The sequence below is a fragment of the Schistocerca piceifrons genome, chromosome 2, assembly GCF_021461385.2.
Source record: "Schistocerca piceifrons isolate TAMUIC-IGC-003096 chromosome 2, iqSchPice1.1, whole genome shotgun sequence".
Lineage (NCBI taxonomy): Eukaryota > Metazoa > Arthropoda > Insecta > Orthoptera > Acrididae > Schistocerca > Schistocerca piceifrons.
In genome coordinates, this window is record NC_060139.1 from 562719382 (window position 1) to 562741748 (window position 22367).

The window sequence follows — 22367 nt, forward strand, 5'->3', positions numbered from 1 at the left end:
AGAAAAAGACCCCCAAGAACCAAGGCACTGTGGTGGCACACACACCACCACTACCTACAAGCTCTGTGTCTGAGGATGAGGTGGAGATTCTGGCGTCTGCTGAGGACCTAGATCTCACTGGGCCCTCAGACACTATGGATATCGATTGCACAGGTACTCATCTGGTGGCAGCAGGTGACACTGAGGCGTAGGCTGCTTCATTTAACGTTTCATGCCTTCCCAGTCTCACGATCATGTAATCCTCCAGTGGAATTGTGGCGGTTTTTTCCACCACCTGGCTGAGCTAAGGCAACTGTTAAGCTTTACACCTGCTTTCTGCATTGGCCTCCAGGAAACCTGGTTCCCAGCAATACAGACTCCTGCCCTCCATGGCTATAAGGGATATTACAGGGACTTTAGTGACTACAATAGAATGTCAGGTGGAATTTGCATCTATGTCTGAACTCAGTATGTAGTGAATCTGTGCCCCTTCAAACCCCTCTTGATGCTGTGGCTGTCAGGATAAGGGCAACACAATGTATATCTTCCTCCAGATGGTGCAGTACCCCTGAACATATTGGCTGCACTGATTGATCAATTCCCTAAAACTTTCCTACTGTTGGGAGATTTTAATGCCCATAACCCCTTGTGGGGTGGCACCATGCTTACTGGCCAAGGTAGGGAGGTTGAAAATTTACTGTCACAACTCAACCTCTGTGTCTTAAATACAGGTGCCCTCACACATTTCATTGTGGCACATGGTACAAATTTGGCCATTGATCTCTTGGTTTGCAGTCCTGGTCTTCTCCCATCTATCCAATAGAGAGCACATGGCGGCCTGTGTGATAGTGACCCGTTCCCCATCTTCGTGTCACTCCTCTGGCGTCATGCCCATGGATGCCTACCCAGATGGGCTTTAAACAAGGCAGACTGGGTAGCCTTCACCTCTGCTCTCACTGCTGAATCTCCCCCACATGGTGCCATTGATGTTGTCATTGAGCAGGTCACTACAACAATCATTTCTGCATCAGAAAATGCGGTCCCTCATTCTTTAGGGTGGCCCCCGGCGAAAGACAGTCCCTTGGTGGTCGCCAGAAGTCACTGAGACAATTAAAGAGCATTGGCGAGCTCTCCAGCGACATAAGCAGCACCCTTCGCTAGAGCACATAACAGCCCTTAAGCGGCTCCGTGCCTGCATTCACCATCTTATAAAATGGCGGAAACAGGAGTGTCGGGAGAGGTATGTGTCGACCATTGGGTGCCATATGTCACCTTCCCAAGTCTGGACGTAGATCTGATGTCTTTTTGGGTACCAGACCCCAACAGGTGTCCCTGGCAATAACATCAATGGAATGTTATCTATCGATGCAAACGTGATTGCCGAGCACTTTGCTGAGCACTATGCGTGAGCCTCTGCATCGGAGAACTAGCCCCGCAGCCTTTTGCACCCTCAAATGGCAGATGGAAAGGAAAGTCCTCTTGTTCACTACGTGCCACAGTGAACCCCATAACGCCCCATTTACAGAGTGGTTATTCCTCAGTGCCCTTGCACATTGTCCCGACACAGCTCCTGGGCCGGATCAGATCCACAATCAGATGATTAAACACATCTCCTATGACTACAAGCGACATCTCCTCATCATCTACAACCGGATCTGGTGTGATGGCGTCTTTCCACCGCAATGGTGGGAGAGCACCATCATTCTGGTGCTCAAACCCAGTCAAAACCCACCTGATGTGGATAGCTACCAGCCCAGCAGTCTCACCAACTTTCTTTGTAAGCTGCTAGAACATGTGGGGTGTCAGCAGTTGGGTTGGGTCCTGCAGTCATGTGACCTACTGGCTCCATGTCAGTGTGGCTTCTGCCAGGGTCACTCTACCACTGATAATTTGGTGTCCCTCAAGTCTGCCATCCGAACAGCCTTTTCCAGACACCAACATTTTGTTGCCAAATTTTTTTACTTAACGAAAAGCATACGATACGACCTGGTGACGCCATATCCTTGCCACATTGTGTGAGTGGGATCTCTGGGGCCCGATCCTGATTTTTATCTGAAACTTTTTGTCACTCCGTACTTTCTGTGTCCAGGTTGTTGCCTCCCATAGTTTCCCCCGTATTCAGAAGTATGGCGTTCCACAGGGCTGTATATTGAGTGGCTATTAACAGTCTAGTAGCAGTTGTAGGGCCATCAGTCTCACCTTCTCTGTATGTGGATGACTTCTGCATTTCGTACTGCTCCTCCTGCATTTCGTACTGCTCCTCCAGTACTGAGTGGTGCCTACAGGGAGCCATTCACAAGGTGCAGTCATGGGCTCTAGCCCATAGCTTCCAGTTTCCAGCTGTGAAGTCATGTGTCACGCATTTCTGTCAGCATCACAACTTTCATCCAAACCAGAACTTTACCTTAATGATGATCCACTCACTGTAGTGGAGACATATTGATTCTTAGGACTGGTTTTTGATGACCAATTGACTTGGCTGCCCCTCCTTCATCAGCTTAAGTGGAAGTGCTGACAGCACCTCAATGCCCTCCGCTGCCTGAGCAACACCAACTGGGGTGCAGATCGCTCTATGCTGCTGCAGCCCTACAGAGCCCTTGTTCAATCCCACCTTAACTATGGGAGTCTGGTTTACGGTTTGGCGGCACCCTTAGTGTTGTGTTTACTCGACCCAGTGCACCACTGTGGTTTTCATCTAGCGATGGGAGCTTTTAGAATGAGTCCGGTGACCAGTGTTCTGGTGGAGGCCGGAGTCCCTCCATTGAAAGTTAGGCATGCACAACTGCTTGCCGATTATGTTGCACATGTTCGTAGTTCTACTGTGCATCCCAATTACCGTCTCCTTTTTCCAACCATGGGAGTTCATCTCCCGCATCGGTGGCCCAGGTCAGGGCTTACGATTGCAGTTCATGTCCAGTCCCTTCTGTCTGAACTGGAGTCCTTCCCATTACCACCTATTTTTTAGGTCCATTCATGTACCCCTCCATGGTCTACACCTAGGCCGCAGACTCTTCTGGACCTTTCACATGGCCTTAAGGACTCCACTGACCCTGTGGCTCTCCGCTACCTCTTCCTCTCGATTCTCGACATGTACCGGGGCTATGAAGTGTTTTATGCTGATGGCTCATTGGCTGATGGTCACGTAGGCTTTGCGTATGTTCATGGAGGACAGATGGCTGCAGTGTTTTCACTGCAGAGCTGGTGGCCATATCTCGTGCTCTTGAGCCCATCCGCCCACGCCCTGGCGAGTCATTTGTCCTGTGTACTGACTCCTTGAACAGCCTACAAGCTATCGACCAGTGCTGCCCCCGCCATACTTTGGTAGTGTCTATCCAGGAGTCTATCTGTGCGCTGGACCGGTCCCATTGTTCAATGGTGTTTGTGTGGACCCCAGGACACATTGGCATCCCAGGCAACGAACTTTCCGTCAGGCTGGCCAAACAGGCAATGCAGAAACCATCTCTGAAACTGACCTGTGTTTTGTCTTATGCCACAGGGTTTGTCAGCTTTGGGAGACGGAATGGCATAACAGTAAGCACAACAAATTGTGTGTCATTAAGGAGACTACGAATGTGTGGAAGTCTTCCATGTGGACCTCTTGCAGGGTAGCAGTTGTCCTCTGCCGGCTCCGCATTGGCCATACATGGCTAATGCATGGTTACCTCCTCCATTGCGAGGACCCACCTTGGTGTCGCTGTTGCTCACAAATGACGGTCGTCCACCTCTTCCTGGACTGCCCACTTTTAGCCGTACTGCAGTGAACTTTTAACTTTACCGGCACCCTACCTTCGGTGTTGGGCAGCAATGCCTCAACAGCAGTTTTAGCTTACATTTTGTTCATGAGGGTGGGTTTTATCATTCGATCTAATTTTTAGTGCCTGTCCTTTGTCCCTCTGTGTCCTCCACCCTAGTGCTTTTAGGGTGGAGGTCTTAATGTGTTGCAGAGTGGCTGGCTTCTCCTTTTTATTGTCATGGTCAGCCAGCCATGGTAATCTGCTGTCTTGTTGTGATCTCTTCTACATGTTTCTTGCATCTCTCTGTGGTTTTCTTGTCTGATTTTGCCCGTTTTCGTGTTTGTTGCCCTTCTGTAATTCTTGTTGTTTTCTCCTTTCTTCCAGCTGTATTTTGTATGTCTTGATTATTTTACTCCCGCCCTTGTGGAATAATTTTAATTGGAACAAGGGACCAATGACGTAGCAGTTTGGTACCCCCCCCCCCCCCCTCCCCCCTGCCCCTTTTAAACCAACCAAACCAAACAATACTTTTGCTTACGCTAGGTAAATGAAAGACAGTAACTTAGGCAAAAGCCACTACTTCAGAAAAAATGTCTTATATTTCCTCAGTTATGTTAAACAGCTGCTGCTCATCTTCTACAGACAACTTGTTAATAATATATCAGCATTGGTCAGTTTCAAAGAAAATAGTTAACTGTGTATGTAACAAGGCCAGTTTGCAGTACAGTGCTACAAAATTTATAGTTGTATGGGCAAATGAGATATGTTTTTAATTTTACTTTGAATTGATAGGTTTCCCATTTTATTGCTGCATGTAGGATGTGAACTTGTTAAATACTTTTGTACCAGAGTGCATACTCAGAATTCTAGATGAGAAGACAAAGTTTAGATGAAAATTAATTTTGTGTCTTGTATTGTTATCATTCAAATTAGAGTTTGGCTGAAATTGATTTTTACTGACAATAATGAAAACCATGAAAGAGTATATTAGGCTGAAGTAAGGGTAAGAATCGCAAGATTTTTAAAGAGATCTTGCAAGATGTTTTGTCTTCATCTTTATACAGTATTCTTACTGCTTGCCATTACTGAATAAATACATCGTACATGTACTGTAGGTATATTGCCACAAAAGACGATTCCACTACTACAATGATTGTCTTCTGTCTCTTTGTGTTTCATGACAGGAAGCAGACACACCAAGAAGCCGGAAACCCTTATCAGTTGAAGAGAAAATTGAAAATTCACCTCAATACCATTCCTTGCACAAACTGTTGGACTGTGTAGATTCAAGAACTGAAAATGCCATTTCAGACACATTGCAAAACCAATGTTCATTGTAAAGTTGAATGATAAGTAGTAACATATTGCAAAGTGGCCTCTGTTTTGCTTAAAAATACATTGTACTCAAGCAAATATTAAGCAGCTAATAGTTGACAAACAGCACTTATTTAGAATGACGGAGGCAGTAGTAGCTGTTTTTCAAAATATCAGCCATCTTTATAATTTACTATGTTACATGTAGGTGGCATAAGTACTGGTAGTATGAAACATTACAGTGGTAGTTGATTGTTGACACAAAAATTATAGATTAAGTTTTTATGGTGTGTTCATCTTTTAACATATACATTAACTCATTCCACAGCCCTAAAGGTTCACTTTACATAACAGAATGAATGAATCAGTGAGTGAATGAATGATCCAAAAAGTGAAACTTCTATAGCCCTTCCTAAAATATACAGTGGGGCTGCTACATATAAATTAGATTGTTTCATTAACAACCATTTCATCCATTATGAACTCATTTAAATATAGCGTTATTGATCTGCTACTCAAACCAACAAATACCAGATGTTTAATTTCTTGTCCATTTCCATAATATCATGATGAATTCCTTATCAAATTGCCATTCCACATAATTTTAGCCTGTATGAGTACTTTACCAAATATTCCTTTGTAGGCTTTAGAATAATCTGCAAATACTTTAGACTTTTATAATTATGAACATACTGTATATAGAGCACCAAGTGGAAATAAATCAGCTGTCGTGGCCAAATTAGAGGTTTTATAGACTTGGACCAGTGCATTGAATATGAAGCTAATGTTCGTGATTTTTCAAAAGGCAGCAGTGGTGGAGGTGCTTGAACAAACGTGAACAATACATTCAACATGATTCCCACAATATACTGCCCAACAGGATTAACAGAATGTAACATGTTGAGTAAATTGCATTGCCCCAGTGCTCTTGTGACTTGCCGTGTAGACATCAGGTGGTCCCATCATATTAATTGGCAATATATTGAAATTAGCTCCATGAAATTTTTTATACACAATTTTAAAGAAACACTGTGTACTAGATGAATCACAAAGATAAATCTTTACACTTGATTCATATACAAAGATATGGCTCATTTCACCAGTATAAATTACATGAATGGAAAGATGTCATGGTAACAAACATTTATAATCCTCCTAGGCTGTCAATATGTGCTACAAGGCACTCAATACTCCACAAAGCTGATGAGCTCATCCACTACACACAACAATCTTTTTATTGATATCCTGTACAAACCACTCACTATTCCATCTGTCACTAGTCATATATAAAGAGAGAGAGAGAGAGAGAGAGAGAGAGAGAGAGAGAGAGAGAGAGAGAGAGAGAGAGAGTACAGGTTTAGGGAAAACTGTAGGGAAAGGGGTGGAAAGAGGATGGATGGGGGAAGAAAAAGGGAATGGGGTGGTACATGGTTAAAAGTTATTTGTCATGACAATAATTAAAATATTTGCTTCTCACATTGAATTTACAGTATGCTTGTAAAGATCAACAGTTAAATCAAGCAATCTTGGCTTTCACAAAAAAAAAAAAAAAAATAAATAAAAATATCATATCTAGTGCCATGAATGATGATGGTCTAGTCAAGGATTGTGGATTATTCTGTGCACCTGCATCATGCATTCTCAAACAGCCAATGAGCATTTAATAGCATTATGAGCACTCTGCTGTGAACGTTGTAGCCAATGTGAGCTTTAAACGTGATTGTACTGAGTTAATCATTGATTTTTTATTGCATTTGTGGCTAGTTGTCATGGCTCAAGGTGATGGTAAGTGACAATTCTGCATAAGCAAGCAAGAGACATAATTTGCAGACATGTTTTCTTCAAGTGCAAAGCATGTGTATGCACACAGTGGAGCTGTCGCTTGAAACCAGCAACACTGAAATCCCCCTCTTTACTTCCAGCTCAACAAACTGCCATTGTTTGTGAATCAAACTATACAGGACTCAAAAATCACAAGTCAAAATCTGTCGTGAAAAATTCAGTGACTACTACAAACCTTTAGAACTTTTCAGATGTTCTGAAAACAGCAAAAGTTTCACCGCTGCTAAGAGCAGTTTCTTTTGATAAAGTATCAAACTACCAACATGAGTCAACCTTAAATTCTTTTTTAAAAACTCTAGAAATTTTTTTATGACAGCCTTATAAATTTTATAAATAAATTTTCACCAATTACCTGCCAGCAACAAGGCTTTAAGAAATCTAGATCTACAACAGTAGCAATTTTTTGGTTCTTAGACTATGCTTTAAAATCTTTTGATCAGCATAAAAGAGACACCATCCAAAAGCCTTCAATGTTCTGGATTATAAAACCCTGCTCAAAAAATTTGAACAGAGATGAGGTGTAAGAGATTTAGCACCCTGGTTCATATCTAAAAAATGCAGACAGAAGGTATTACTTCACTATGAGTTCAACACTCTGGATAAAGCAACAAACAGCTCTCTGCTTTCCAGCGAATTATCAATAAAATGTGGAGTACCTCACAGCTCAATTCTAGGACTACTACTCTTCGTCATTTAAGTGGCCAACTTTGTTGAATTTCTGAGTCCCTAAAAAACTATCCTGTTTGCTTACAACACCAGTGCATTGTTCACTGTATCCAGTCCAGAAACATTGCAGTCAACATCAGAAAGCTTTGTAAAAGACATTGAGTGGCTCAACTTTTCAACTAGGGCTTGTGTCACTCAAAGAAGATACTGTCACTCAAAGAGTGACACTATCTTCACATTAGTGTGATGATCATTCCCAGTTATATGCCTGATGTCTTCCCCGAATAGTTGAGGTTGTAGTTCAAACTGTTCCTGGCATCCCCAGTAACCTTCTTTACCACGATGTTTCCACATAGAGGCTAAATCACAGGTAACATTGCTGATTTCTGCACTGGGCTTAAAAATATTAGTTACCTGGTATTTGCTACCCCAGGAGTTCCATACCCCTTACTTATCCCAGAATAAAGACACCTTCTTGGTCCTTTGAACTCCCTGACTCCTACTTGCAATTTTTCCCCTGTCTTGTTAGAGTATTCCAGAACCTCTTGGGTTGTCTGCACACTTTTGTCCCCAGTCCCCAGAGCAGTGAATCTGTTGGAGATATCTAGATTAAAGGTGGCGGACTTGCAGGAGCTCTTGCCTGATTTGGAATGTTTGACCACTGTCCAGTCATCTACCTTATTACAGAGGGCCAAGTGGGGACACCTCAGTGTGAAGTCAGGTTAGCTGTCTGGAACCTGTGAAGCTTCAACAACACTGGTAAAACATTATTAAAGTTCAGTCTTTTATTCTCAGTGTTTACAAGTCCTTGTTCTTCTGCACCAGCCTCAGTTGTTCCTCATTTAGCTGTGTATTGAATTCTAGCTGATCTCTGTCGAGTCAGCTCAGTGCTTGCATGACCAGGGGAAGATGTCAGTGACCCTGGCACTGCGGTAGACTGCCGGTGTGCAGGGCACAGCTATTTGCCCAGCATGAAATGGTTCTTGGACTGGCTGCTGGAGTGTGCTTGGTCCCACTCCAAATTTTACGATGACATCTGATGACTCACCCACAATGCACCTCTGATATATGTCGAAAGTCTTGTGGTCGGTCGATCTCCTCCCTGCCTTGGTACGTGTCAGCACATGAAGGAGCCTTAGTGCTGAACTGGAACTTAGATCCCAAGAGGTCCAATACCGACAGCACAGTCAGTTTCTCCAATAGCAGACAGTAGGCAGCAAGTAGCAAGAAGTTCATCAGGTGAAGTCTATCATCTTGAGTATATCTTTGGCTAGTTCACAGACAGTGATGGGGCACCTAGGACATAGATTCACTACAATATCATATTCATAGAATTGAGATCTGTTGCTGTGAGTGCCATCAATCGCAATGATCAACCCGTGACAAAAGCTGGAGAATTGGAGTATTTAAAAAGAAGTAGCATGAAGCTTTGATGCAAGGCTGAATTTGTAATGACCACATGTATCCTCATTATTTTGCTATATTCGCTCAGCAGGCTGTTAACTGCTGTATCAGATCCTTGCTATGTGCTCTTAATTAAAGAGATAGAGTTTCTTGGAACAAGAAGCTAATGAATATGCTTGTCTCACTTCTTTTGATTTTTCATCACAGTCTCCTTTCTGCTGAATGCGTATCTTCACTCAGCAGACAGTGTCATAATGTGTCGACAACCTGACTCACTTGTGACTTACTGAGTCACTTCTGCCTCTATCTCGACTCACTTCTGCCTCTATCTCTAGCATGTCTTGAGTTTGCCTGTAGCACTGTGAATGAGTTTAAATATTTTTTTGTAATTTCACCTCTTACTATTCTGTGTTACAACACTGTTGTTAAACTGACTGCTGCCAGCTACAGGTCTCAGCTGTTCTGTAAGTAATTCTGCTTGTGATACCTGCCCAATGAGTTCTGAGTCTTAAGATCAGCTGTTCTCTCTCCATAATCATAGAGTGATAGGCACAGTTACTAAAATGCCATCCAAGCAGGTAGCTTCAATTTCACAGCATCCAGCATGAAAAAAGTGTAGGCAGTCTTTGCGCTCTCAGCAGCTTCTTACCACTTTGCAGCAGTTTCCACACTTGTCCATTATTATTTAACAGTAGCTGTTCAAAATCAATTATACAACCTCTTGCAGTTTTATTTAATGAAACTAAGTTGACTTATGATATATATTTTAGGGAAAAAGTTTGTGTATGTGATGTATAAACATTTCTGAGTTATCTAACTTTTAGGTTCCTAAACATTTTTAAATGTAAGACGATGTTTCCTGTATGTGATTTAACTGTCAATACAGCAGTGACTGAAATTAGATTAAGTAGGGTTTGTTATATACTTCCAAATTTTTATGAGATAACTTGATGAAAAGCTCATAACAGCTATCTATAAATTATTGCCTACTACAGTATTCCAGTTCTTAGCTTTGTTGTCCTTAGAATGAAGTATATTATCACTACTTGACACTGCCTTGCTAGCGATTCATACACCTTGCATAAGCCCATAGCAGTTAGCATCAGATTCAGTTCAGATTGTACTGTATTTAAAACTCTTATTCCCATAGATTGATAATTTGTTCATGTGAACTACTTGATAACCATGAAATTTCTCATAAGAAATGTTATGTAGTGGCAGTTACAAGTTCTAAGGAAAGTCTGAACTGCTGTAAACTATAGTATTTGTATGACATTGTTACTCTAAAAAACTGTTGGTGTTAAACTGTCTCATATTTAAATGATACTGAGGGGATACTACAGCATAGTTTGCTTCAATAAGAAAATAATAGTTCGAACATCACATACATTATGACTGAACTGAGACATAGGCACTAATTATCTAAATTCTAGCAAACAAATTTCTATTATGACCTTAATATATGTTATTAACACAGTTGTATTTGCAGTTATTAAGTAAATCCTTCCTAATAAACACAAAATGAAAGTTGTATCCATTGAATCTGGGCCGACAAATTACCAGTCAATACTCTTAACCACAGGACAATCATACTGCATATGTAAATCTTTAGCGAGTATTTTACATTTTCCTGCTGCTCACTCAGATGAAATATTCTAGGAACTTGAAAGGCACACCTTCTTCTACTCATACGGTTTTATTTTACCTATAGTTTCTGTCAACAGAATTAATGGCCCTTTAGGAATCAACAAACATCTTTTGAATTCAGTAATCTGTGGCATATAATTGACTTCATATTAAATACTTGTTCAGAACATGGTGTGTCTTTCCTAAAACCACCTTGATATTCACATAAATTACTCTCCAGTCTACTCTGTTTAGTATAATCTTCGAAAATATGTAATATGCAACTGGTGGCTAAGAAATTACTCTGTAGTTTTTAACTTCTTGTTTATTGCCTTTCCTACATAGTTGAGTACCCTTGACTCCCTCGGGAGATTTTCTGTTTCCCAGGTTTTCTCAGAAATCTATTTTAGCTTCTTTTTCTTTTAATTTTTGCTAGAGACCATTTCAAACATTCTGGTGTTGTAGAGTATTCTCTGCTACCTTCATGAGGTTTTAACAACTTCTTCAATTTCTTTCATAGTTGGTAGTAAATTGTCGTCTAGATCTTCATGAGTGTTTGAATATTCGAGTTGTGGATTCGTTCTGTGCAATTAAGTTGCTAATAAAAAAATTTTGCAAGTATTTCAAAATTTTCAGTGTTATGTAAGCCAAATTGGTCAGCCTTGTTCCTCACCTCTCTGTTGTCATATTTACGTTTGAAGTAGCTCTAACAAACACTTTATATCTCACTTTCTCCTCCAAAGACCTACTGGAAAATGGCCTCTTTAGTCAATAATTTACAGAAAACACTTTCATACTAAATTTCCATGTATACTCTTTTTTTTTTTTTTTTTAGCACAATCTAGCATGTAGCCTGTTAATAATTCTAACTACTTCAACATATTAATTTTACTTATGTAATTGATGTGTTTAAATATATTTAAATTTTATGACTAATAGTTTAAAATTATGAGGAATTGAAATAGTAACAAGACGAAACAAACGAGGTCCATGCGTTACTAGTCCGTGCACTACTCTACACAGCCACAATGCTGTTACAGCAATGGCTCCTCAAAAATTCCTTATACTCTATGCTTGCACAATAAGCCACATCCAGTTTCAAAGGCAAATACTGACCTGGTGCTGTGAGCAACACAGAACTCGTAGTGCTGGCAGGGATTATGTCACATCAGATCATGTGCAGTCAAAAACAAACATCTGTGTCCCTTGTCTGTACTGATCATAGTTCAAATGACTATCATGTCAGCAATCAACACTGGTTTCAGATTATCATGGAGCGAGCACTAAAAATATATTTTTAGCCATTTTATTTGCATATGAACATACATTCTAAGAGAAATGGTGTAATTTTAGTACACTTTTTGGCTCACATTGAAGAGAAATTATGTAATTTTATTGTCATTTTACAATGTGCTGTAGCACATTAGCTTGTGATAACCGGCTGCCACTGATCACATATTTAGAAACATGAAATACAATACAAACACTTGTTAAAATTTTCAACTAGAATTATAAAATCTTCAATTACATGAAATTTTTGTGAATGTTTTGACTGTCTTTAGTCTAAAGAGCAGATTTTTTACCAATTTTCTGTCATTCCATTCTGTTTCACTTTAAATGGAATGTCTGGCATATATAGTCTAACATTTGTTATCTTTTTTGTGTGTTTCAGTACGTTTATCCGCTTCAGAAATCATTCTGTGCTCACCATTACAATTGCGTAAGTTATTCACATTTTCTTTTCCTCGTTTGCTTGCTGTAAAATGGGGTAAGGAGCAGGATGGCATGGCCTGACTAGACCATTCTAGAATGGTATTTAAATTCCCAGTATTTAGTCAGGATTCACATTACTCTATGTGTCAGATGTTGAGGTATATTCACTAAAAAGAAAAAAGATGCAGATTCATGTTTATTAAGATGCATTTTATAAATCTTTACCTAAGTTTTATGTGCAAACTAGCTTAGTACCCATTATTTTGCTCACATAGACTGTATGGCCTGCAGAGATTTTTGTTTTGATTTTATTTAATTGATTTTTTATGTTATTCACAAATTGCAACACCTAAGCTTTTTGTGCTGATTAAGGCCACATAAACATGTACTTCTGATCAAAAAGTGATTCTGGTAGCTGGAGTCCAAAGTTTTTGTTAATAATGCTTTTTGCATTCTTGTGGAGATACTTCAATAGAAGCTTTCATCCCTTGACAAATTTTTCTATATATCTAATTGAAAAGTAAAATACTACTTTTCATAAATTTAGCTTTAAATTTTTTTTTTAATGTAACGAAATAGTTTCTTAGAAATTTTCATCCCCTATTTTCATCCCCTATTGCACTCCCTTAGGGATTGAATTTCCAGAAACACTGAAAGACAAATTTTTTCGTTTCATACTGAAATGCCAAATACCAGTTGTCATAAAGTTAGCTTTACAAATCCTGTAGTAGTTATTTAGTAATTATTTATTTTTTGGAAAAAACTTCCACACACTATTTTGCCCCCTTAGTGGTCAAAAATTCCGAAACTGGTGAAATGTATTTTTTATTTTATGACTGAGAAATCAAATACCAGGTTTCATAGTTCTAGCTTCAAAATTTCCTTAATAGTGACATACTTTCAAAAAGCCTTTCCTCCCATATTTCACCCCATTAGCAATATTTCAGACAATCCCTTGTTAAACAATGCCTACAGTGTAAGATGCACATCCTCTCCAAACTTCAAGTTTCTGTCCTTAGCAGTTTGGCTGGGCAGTGATGGGTCAGTGAATCAGTCTGACCATATATCACCCCCTTAGGGGTTGAATTTCAAAAAACAGTGAATCATGGTTTTTCATCTCTAACTAAGAAGCCAAATACCAATTTTAAAGATTTACCTTTAGAAGAGCTTTCGTAATGGAATATTTTAATAAAACATTTCAACCCCTATTTCACCCTCACAGGGGTTGAATTTCCAAAAATGGAGAAACATGCATTTTTTTATTTCTAACTGAGATGCCAGATTTAAATTTTTAGATTTAGCTTTAAAAATGCTTGCATATTGACATATTTTCATAAAAAATCAAATTCCATATTTCACCACCTTAGGGGCTTAATTTCCAAAAACACTGAAAAATATTTTTTATTTGTGACTGAGAAGTCAAATACCAGTGTTCATAGATGTAGCTTTAAAAATACTTTAGTAGTTCTTTAATAAAGATATATTTTCAAAAAAAAGCTTTCACCCACTATTTCGCTCCCCATTGGGTAAATTTCCAAAAAATGCTGAAACACATATTTCTTTATTGCTGGTGAAGAAACCGAATATCAATTTTTGTAGGTCTATCTTCAAAATTGCCTTAATAGTGACATTTTTCAAAAACCTCTTCATCCCCTGTTTCACCCCAGTATGGTTGCAATTTTGAAAAATCCCTCCTTGAATGATACCTATAGTATAAGATCCACACCTTCTGCAAATTTCAAGTTTCTGCCCTTAGTGATTTGGGCTGGGAAATAATGAGTCAGTCAGTCAGTCAGTCAGTCAGGACATTGCCTTTTACATGTAGAGATATAATCACAGTTTCAACAAGAGCTTTAAATTCAACTAACCCAGCCCAAACCATTTATTTCCAGTTGTATTACAGGTGTTCTCTTATGCAGTACTGCTGCTGTGAAAACAAATTAATCCTGACATTGTAAAGTATATGACTCATACGAAAAGTATGATATTAATGTGCATATCTGCAGTATGTGATTAGGAGTGATTTAAAATGGAATGATCATATAATGTTGATCGTCGGTAAAGCTGATGCCAGACTGAGATTCATTGGAAGAATCCTAAGGAAATGCAATCCGAAAACAAAGGAAGTAGGTTACAGTACACTTGTTCGTCCACTGCTTGAATACTGCTCAGCAGTGTGGGATCCGTACCAGATAGGGTTGATAGAAGATATAGAGAAGATCCAACGGAGAGCAGCGCGCTTCGTTACAGGATCATTTAGTAATCGCGAAAGCATTACGGAGATGATAGATAAACTCCAGTGGAAGACTCTGCAGGAGAGACACTCAGTAGCTCGGTACAGGCTTTTGTCAAAGTTTCGAGAACGTACCTTCACCGAAGAGTCGAGCAGTATATTGCTCCCTCCTACGTATATCTTGCGAAGAGACCATGAGGATAAAATCAGAGAGATTAGAGCCCACACAGAGGCATACCGACAATCCTTCTTTCCACGAACAATACGAGACTGGAATAGAAGGGAGAACTGATAGAGGTACTCAAGGTACCCTCCGCCACACACCGTCAGGTGGCTTGCGGAGTATGGATGTAGATGTAGATGTAGATGTGTAATACATGGCATGTTTTGGGAACCGATCTGGCACCGAGTTGTCATTAAGTAGTGTCTAGCTGGTAATTCCAGGATTTAGAACTGTTTTATGAGGAAAGTTTTATGTGGCTAATGTCGCAAAGGCTATGTCCTTACTCCTAATGGATAGGTTTGAGACTTTGCCTCCCTCAGATAATGAGACACAGCCAGTAGGTCTTGGCCCTTTTGCAAGAGCAGCATTTTCTCCTTTGTTGAGATCCGTGATCTTCAGGGGGGAGGGGAGGGGGGGTGGAAGATTCTATTAATTGCAGGCAGCTCTAGTGTTTGGTGGATGATGGTCCCTCATTGGGAAATACTACTACAGTATTGGAATGAATAAAATATTCACATGAAAAGTATGTTTCAAAGAATGTTCTGCCAGGAAAAGAAGGCCATCAAGAGAGGAATTGAGAGCACTTGTTGTAGTCAGCTGCCTGAGATCTGAGACCATTCTCAGTTCTTTCCTGAGACTGGTAGAAGTGGTGAAACTCTGAGTCTTCCAGTAGAGAACCCATCAGATAATGCAACTACTTCTACTGAACAGATGCCAAATGCATAAATAGTGAGAGTTGTTGTTAAGGGAATCCATCTGGAGACTGGTTTGATGCTGCTTTCCAGGCTAGTCTATCCTCTGCAAATCTCTCCACCTTAGCATAACCATTGTGGCTTGCATACTGTAAAAACATTTTTACTGTCATTCAAGTCTTGGTCTTCTTCTATGTAATTTACCTCCTCCCAACTCTCCTCCATAACCAAATCAACTATTCGTGGATGACTCAGGATGTTTCTTATCAGATTCAGTACATCTTCATTAGTTATTCAATCTACTCAACTTGGCTTGAGCATTCTTCTAAAACATCACTTTTCATTCGCTTCTAATATTTTCTGTTTTGCAATGTTTAAGATGTGCTGAGGTGACAAAAGTCATGGGATACCTTCTAATATAATGTCGGACCTCCTTTTGCGTGATGAAGTGCAGCAACTTGACATGGCATGGACTTGGCAAGACATTGGAAGTCACCTGCAGAGAAGTATTGAGCTATGCTGCCTCTATAGCCATCCATAATTGTGAAAGTGTTGCTGGCGCAGGATTTTGTGCATGAACTGACCTCTCAGTTATGTCCCTTAAATTTTCAGTGGGATTCATGTCGGGTAATCTGGGTGCCAAACCAATCTCAAACAGTTGTACCCTGCTGACATGGCACATTATTGTTTGGGAACGTGAAGTCCATGAATGGCTGCAAATGGTCTTGAAGTAGCTGAACATAACAATTTGCACCAACCAATGGTCAGTTCATTTGGAACAGAGGACACAATTCATTCCATGTAAACCCAGCCCACACCATTATAAAGTCACAACCAGCTTGCATGGTGCCTTGTTGTCAGCTTGGGTGCATGGCTTCATGGGATCTGCACCACATTCAAACTCTACTATCAGCTCTTGCCAACTGAAATTGGAACTCATCTCAATAGGCCATAGTTTTGCAGTTATCTAGGGTCCAACTGATATGGTCACAAACCCAAGAGAGGCGCAGCAGGTGATGTCATGCTGTTAGCAAAGGCATTTGTATCGGTCATCTGCTGCCATAGCCTACTGACATCAAATTTTGCCACACTGTCCTAACAGATGTGTTCGTCGTACCTCTCACATTGATTGGTGCAGTTATTGCATACAGTGTTGCTTGTCTGTTAGCACTGACAACTCTATGCAGACGCTGGTGATCTTAGTCATTAAGTGAAAGCCATCGACCACTGCATTATCTATGGAGAGAGGTAATGCCTGAAATTTTATATTTGGAGCACACTCTTGACACTGTGGAGCTCGGAATATGTAATTCTCCCACAATTTCTGAAATAGAGTGGCTCATGCATCTAGCACCAAATACCATTTAACCTTAAAAGTCTGTTAATTCCGATCATGTAACCATAATCATGTCAGAACTATTTTTGCATGAATCACCTGAGTACAAAGGACAGCTCTGCCAGTGCACTGCCCTTTTATACCTTGTACAAACAATATTACTGCCTTCTGTATATGTGCATATCGCTATCCAATGACTTTTGTCACCTCATTGTAAATCATAGATTCAGATTACATTGTGCATGGTGGTATTCTACCAGACACACATAGTCTGCATAGCAGGTGTAACAGTTTTTCATGTGTGGTTCTCCCAAGGATCTTAATAGTTCTGAGCCAAAGTCATTTACTCGAGGTACTTGTTTCTACGTAGGTCCTTAGTGCTCTGACCAAGTCATTTTGCATTATTGCATCAGTCATATTATCTTCACATGCTCGCTCTTTCTTTTACATAATATTGTCTTGAAGTTTCTTTCTTTTATGTAGTCATTCCATAAATGTTAAGTCCTTTATTGTGGATGATGCAAGCTGTTGTAGTAAATGATGATTCCCAAGTTGAACTTCAAAACACCTTATTCATAGCACAAGTTTAGAAAAAAGGAAAGTTCATATAACAGCTGAAAGGCCATTAGTGATCACACTAGTCCACTGGCCTAATAACAGTTGCGTGGGAAGTTTCATCTCAGTTGGCTGTAGAAGTGCCACCTGTGGGGCCCAGGCTGTGTGGCATACAGTGGAGCAGTGCAGAGACCGTATGGAGTAGAACGGCTTGTCCAGGCTGGTCTCGGTGAGTTCCAGTTGATGACCTAAGAGGTGTAGCCAACTCCTGGCTTGGAACTGAATGTGTTGAGTTTTGATGCTGGAGGTTATGCTTTGCCCTAACCTCCAGCAGGCAGAACTATGTCAGCAACCACATCATGTTTGGACAGTACATGTTTCCTTGATTAGCAATGCTGCTGGTTTCCCAATGCATGTGCTGCTCAGAAGTGTGAGTGGTGCCTTCTGGTGGTTCATGTAAGAAGCAGAGTATCAGAATGTGTGTGTGAAATCTTATGGGACTTAACTCCTAAGGTCATCAGTCCCTAAGCAGAGTATCAATGGACTGTTTGTATACAGTATCATGTGCACAACACATGAAGCTCTTGTGATATCTGTAAGTAGTGTCCAGAGGAAAGACACCTGTGGGCTAAGGGTAAGCAGCCCGCAGTATGAAGACATTGTACTTGAAGCGTAAGGTAGTTGGCCTATGGCCAATACACAGGGTGTCCCACTCAAACTTCCCTGGTTTCAAGGACGCAGGAGAGAAAAATCACTGTAGATAGAACAATGAAAAATGCACCACATTGTAGGGCATCTCAAAGAATTTATATTTCCACATCAGAAATGCCACGTACTGTCACCAGAGTGCAACATGGTCGCATGAAGTGAAAATGGTGACTCCACAGCAGCGTGTGCAAGCAGTAGTGTGGTTTGCAGAAATAAAATCGCCGATTACTGTGCAAAGAAATTATCATCATGTGTATGAATGTGACCCATCTGATGTGAAAACAATGAAGGAATGGTATAGGAAGTTTATGGCAGCAGGAAGTGTTCTGAAAAATTCTGGCAGTGCACATTATAAGCCCACGTAAGTAAATTCGTCAAGCATCTAAGCAACTTGATGTACCTTTATCAACATAGCATTTTGTAGTTCACCAGCATCTTCTTGTATGTGCTTACAAAATGCTTATTCTGCAACATCTGATGCCGAATGACAAACCACGCTAACAACAATTTGCTGTGGGTATGCAGCAGTGTATTGATATGGATGCTAGCTTCCTGGAAAGATGTTAATTCTCAGATGAGGCAACCTTTCATATATCAGGAAGGGTTAATAGGCATAATGTTCAGCTTTGGAGTTCGCAAAATCTGCATGTTGTCATTGAACATGTTCGTGATAGCCCTAAACTAAACGTGTGGTGTGGGCTAATGCACTACGGGATTGTTGGACCGTTCTTCTTCGCGGAACAAACAGTGAATGGGTCAGTGTATCTGGACATGTTGGAGCAGTTTGCGTACCCTCAAATATGAGACTTGCAACCCAACATCATTTTTCAACAATATGGAGCTCCGCTGCATTGGTCAACGGCCATTCGCAAGTTCCTGGATAGGAAATTTCCCATTTGTTGGATCGGACATAGGGGGACCCATTGCCAAGCGACCACGCTCACCTGACTTTAAGCCACTTGACTTCTTCATGTGGGGATTTGTGAAGGACTGCGTGTATGCAACCGAAGTGGACAATATTGTTACGTTGAGACATTGTATCACTAATGTGATTGCAACAATAACAGAGGAAATGTTACAAAGAACTTGGCAAGAAATTGAGTATAGACTCTATATTCTTTGTGCTACAAATGGTTCACATGTAGAGGTGTATTGATGATAAATAAATAAATTCTTTGAGATGCTCTACAATATCGTGCATTTTACATTGTCGTATCTACTGTGATGTTTTTTTTTTTCCCCCTGGGTCTTTGAAATCAGGTAGGTTTGAGTGGGACACCCTGTACAATAATATATTCCTTCCATCTCTTAGCCTTCCTTTCTTTGTTTGGTAGTGGCTTGCAATCTGAGCTCTTGTCCATTTTGTCCACACAGTTACTTGTCTTTACTACTGCTACTACTACTAAACGCACATTTAAGTTTCCTAAATGTGGATCTTACCTACAGTAAGCAAGATTTTGCATTTCTACTCTAGCAATATCTGCGTTGCTGTCTTTTACCTGCTGAAGTCTCATTTTCAGACATCTGTATTCTCTTTTGCCTGCTTCATTTGTTTCATTTTTTTTTTAATTTTACCCCTTCGTCAGTTGAATTTAATACCTTTCTGTTGTTTAAGAATTTCTGTGGTCCCTGTCTTTTTGCCTAGATATCGATGCTGTCTTTACTTTCCTCTCTCAAAGCTACCCATTCATCTTCTGCTGTATGTCTTATGTTAATTTCAGCTAATTGTTAGTCTACCTAATGCTCCTTTTGAAACTCTCAACAACATCTAGCTCTTTCAACTTATCTGAATCCCACTTCTTTAATTTTCTACCTTTCTGCAATTTCTCCAACTTTAATGTGAATTGTGTAAGTAATAAATTACAGTTGGAGTCCATATGTCCTCCTGGGAATATTTTACAGTTCAAAATTTTATTTCCAAGTCTCTATCTTACACTGAAGAGCCAAAGAAACTAGTACACTTGCTTAATATCATGTAGGGCCCAAACTAGCATGCAGAAGTGTCACAACATGGCATGGTGTGGACTCAACTGATGTCTGAAATAGTGCTGAAGGGAACTGACTCCATGAAACCTGCAGGGCTGTCCATAAATCCGTAAAATTACGAGGGGGTGGAGATCTCTTCCGAACACCACGTTGCAAGGCATCCCCAGTATGCTCAATAATGTTTCTGTATGAGGAGTTTGGTGGCCAGTGGAAGCATTTAAACTCAGAAGAGTGTTCTTGGAGTCATTCTGTAACAATTCTGTATGTGTGAGGTATCACATTGTCCTAGTGGAATTGCCCAAGTCCGTCGGAATGCATAATGGGCATGAATGGATGCAGGTGATCAGACAGGATACATCTGTTCATGTCACCTGTCAGAGTCATATCTAGACATATCAGGGGTCCCATATCACTCCATCTGCATGCGCTACACACCATTACAAAGCCAGCCATTACCATTAACAGCTTGAACAGTCCCCTGCTGCCATGCAGGTTCCATGGTATCTTGAGGTTGTCTCCAAACCCGAACACATCCATCCACCCAACATAATTTGAAATGAGACTTGTCCAACCAGGCAACATCTTTCTAGTCATCAACAGTCCAATATCGGTGTTGATGGGCCCAGGCAAGGTGTAAAGCTTTGTGTCATGCAGTCATCAAGGGTAAATGAGTGGGCCTTCATCTCCGAAAGCCCATATCAATGATGTTTCATTGAATGGTTGGCATGCTGGCACTTGTTGATGGCCCATTGTTGAAATCTGCAGCAATCTGCAGAAGGGTTGCACTTCTGTGTTGTTGAACGATTCTCTTCAGTCATTGTTGGTCCCAGGATCTTTTTCCAGCCGCAACAATGTCGGAGACTTGATGTTTTACCGGATTTCTTATATTCACTCATGAAATTGTTGTATGGCAAAATACCCACTTCATCACTACCTCAAAGGTTCTGTGTCCTGTCACTCTAGCACTGACTATAACACCACGTTCAAACTCACTTAAATCTTGATAACCTGCTATTGTAGCAGCTGTAACCAATCAAACAACTGCGACAGACACTTGTTGTCTTAGATAGGCATTGCCGACTGCAGCACCATTTTCTGCCTGTTTACATATCTCTGTATTTGAATAAGCATGCCTGCAACAGTTTCTTCGGCACTTCAGTGTATAATCTTCCTGAAACCTACTGATGTCTACATTTCTCTACCAAGTGTACAGCCTTCTTTTGTGTTTCTTAAACAAATATTAGCAATGATTAATTTATGTTCTGTGTAGGCTATTGCCAGGTGGCCACTCCTCCACATCTTTTCTCCCAGTCCATATTTTCCCATTATTTTTCCATCTCTTCCTTTTCACGCTATTGAATTCCAGTCCCCCATCACAATAAAATTTTCGTTTCCCATAACAATCTAAGTAATATATGTTTTAGCATCATACGTTCTTTCATTCTCTTCATTGTGTGGAGTATTGGTAGGCATATAAGCTTGTACTGCTGTCATGGATATTGGTTTTGTGTCTACCTTGGCTGTTATAATGCATTCACTAAGCTGTTCATGGTAGCTCACCTGCAGTCCCACTTTTTTTTTATTCTTTATTAGACCTATTCCTGCAGTAATATTTGATTCTGTGTTAATATTCACTTGACCTGAAATTGTGTTCTGCATCTCACCAGGCTTTACTAATCCCCACTGTATCCAACTTCAAAGTAAGTTTCTCTCTTCTAGTTATCTAATGTATCAACAAAATTAATGAGTCTCATATTCCGTGCTCTGACCTTTAGAATGCCAGCTACATTAATTCTTCTAGTGACAATGTGGGATGAATTATAATTTTCTGTCTCATCACATGTAGCTCTTTCAAACATAACAATGAAATAGGTCTGTAGTTCCCCCATTTCGAATTATTTGACCTTACCTTTTTCTGAATTGATTAGATTAGATTAGAGTACTTTCCATTGCAATTGATCCTTAGTGAGGAGACCCCTTATGATGTAAAACATGCCAGAAAAACAAGAATACAGAATAAATATTCACAATGAAAAACAAATATGCCAATGTACCTTCCACAGATCCCAAGTGAAATGATTGTCATGGATGTGGAATTAATCAAAAAATGTAAACATAATTTTATTTAAAAGGTAATAAATACTAAATAGAAATATCATTTTACAACACTTGTTTACAATGATCACGTTTCTGGACTGAACCTGTACAGAAGTCAGATTGTACTGTTCAATATTATTAGTAACACACACTCATCAATTGGTTTCACTAATAAATTCATCAGTGGAGTAGGAGCAGTTTGCCACCAATAAACTCTTTATACTTCTTGTAAACTGGACTGTATTGGTAGTTGAACTTT

General features: G+C 40.1%; 1 protein-coding gene across 4 annotated transcripts in view; it reads left to right on the plus strand.

Moving 5' to 3' along the window:
• LOC124777078 (stimulator of interferon genes protein homolog) overlaps positions 1 to 22367 on the plus strand; it is a 338173-nt gene that overhangs the window by 133201 nt on the left and 182605 nt on the right. For all 4 annotated transcript variants that reach the window (XM_047252357.1, XM_047252356.1, XM_047252355.1 and 1 more), the window contains one exon: positions 12238 to 12285. In XM_047252357.1, the coding sequence (XP_047108313.1) occupies positions 12238 to 12285 (48 nt within the window). The remainder of the gene's footprint in view (positions 1 to 12237; positions 12286 to 22367) is intronic.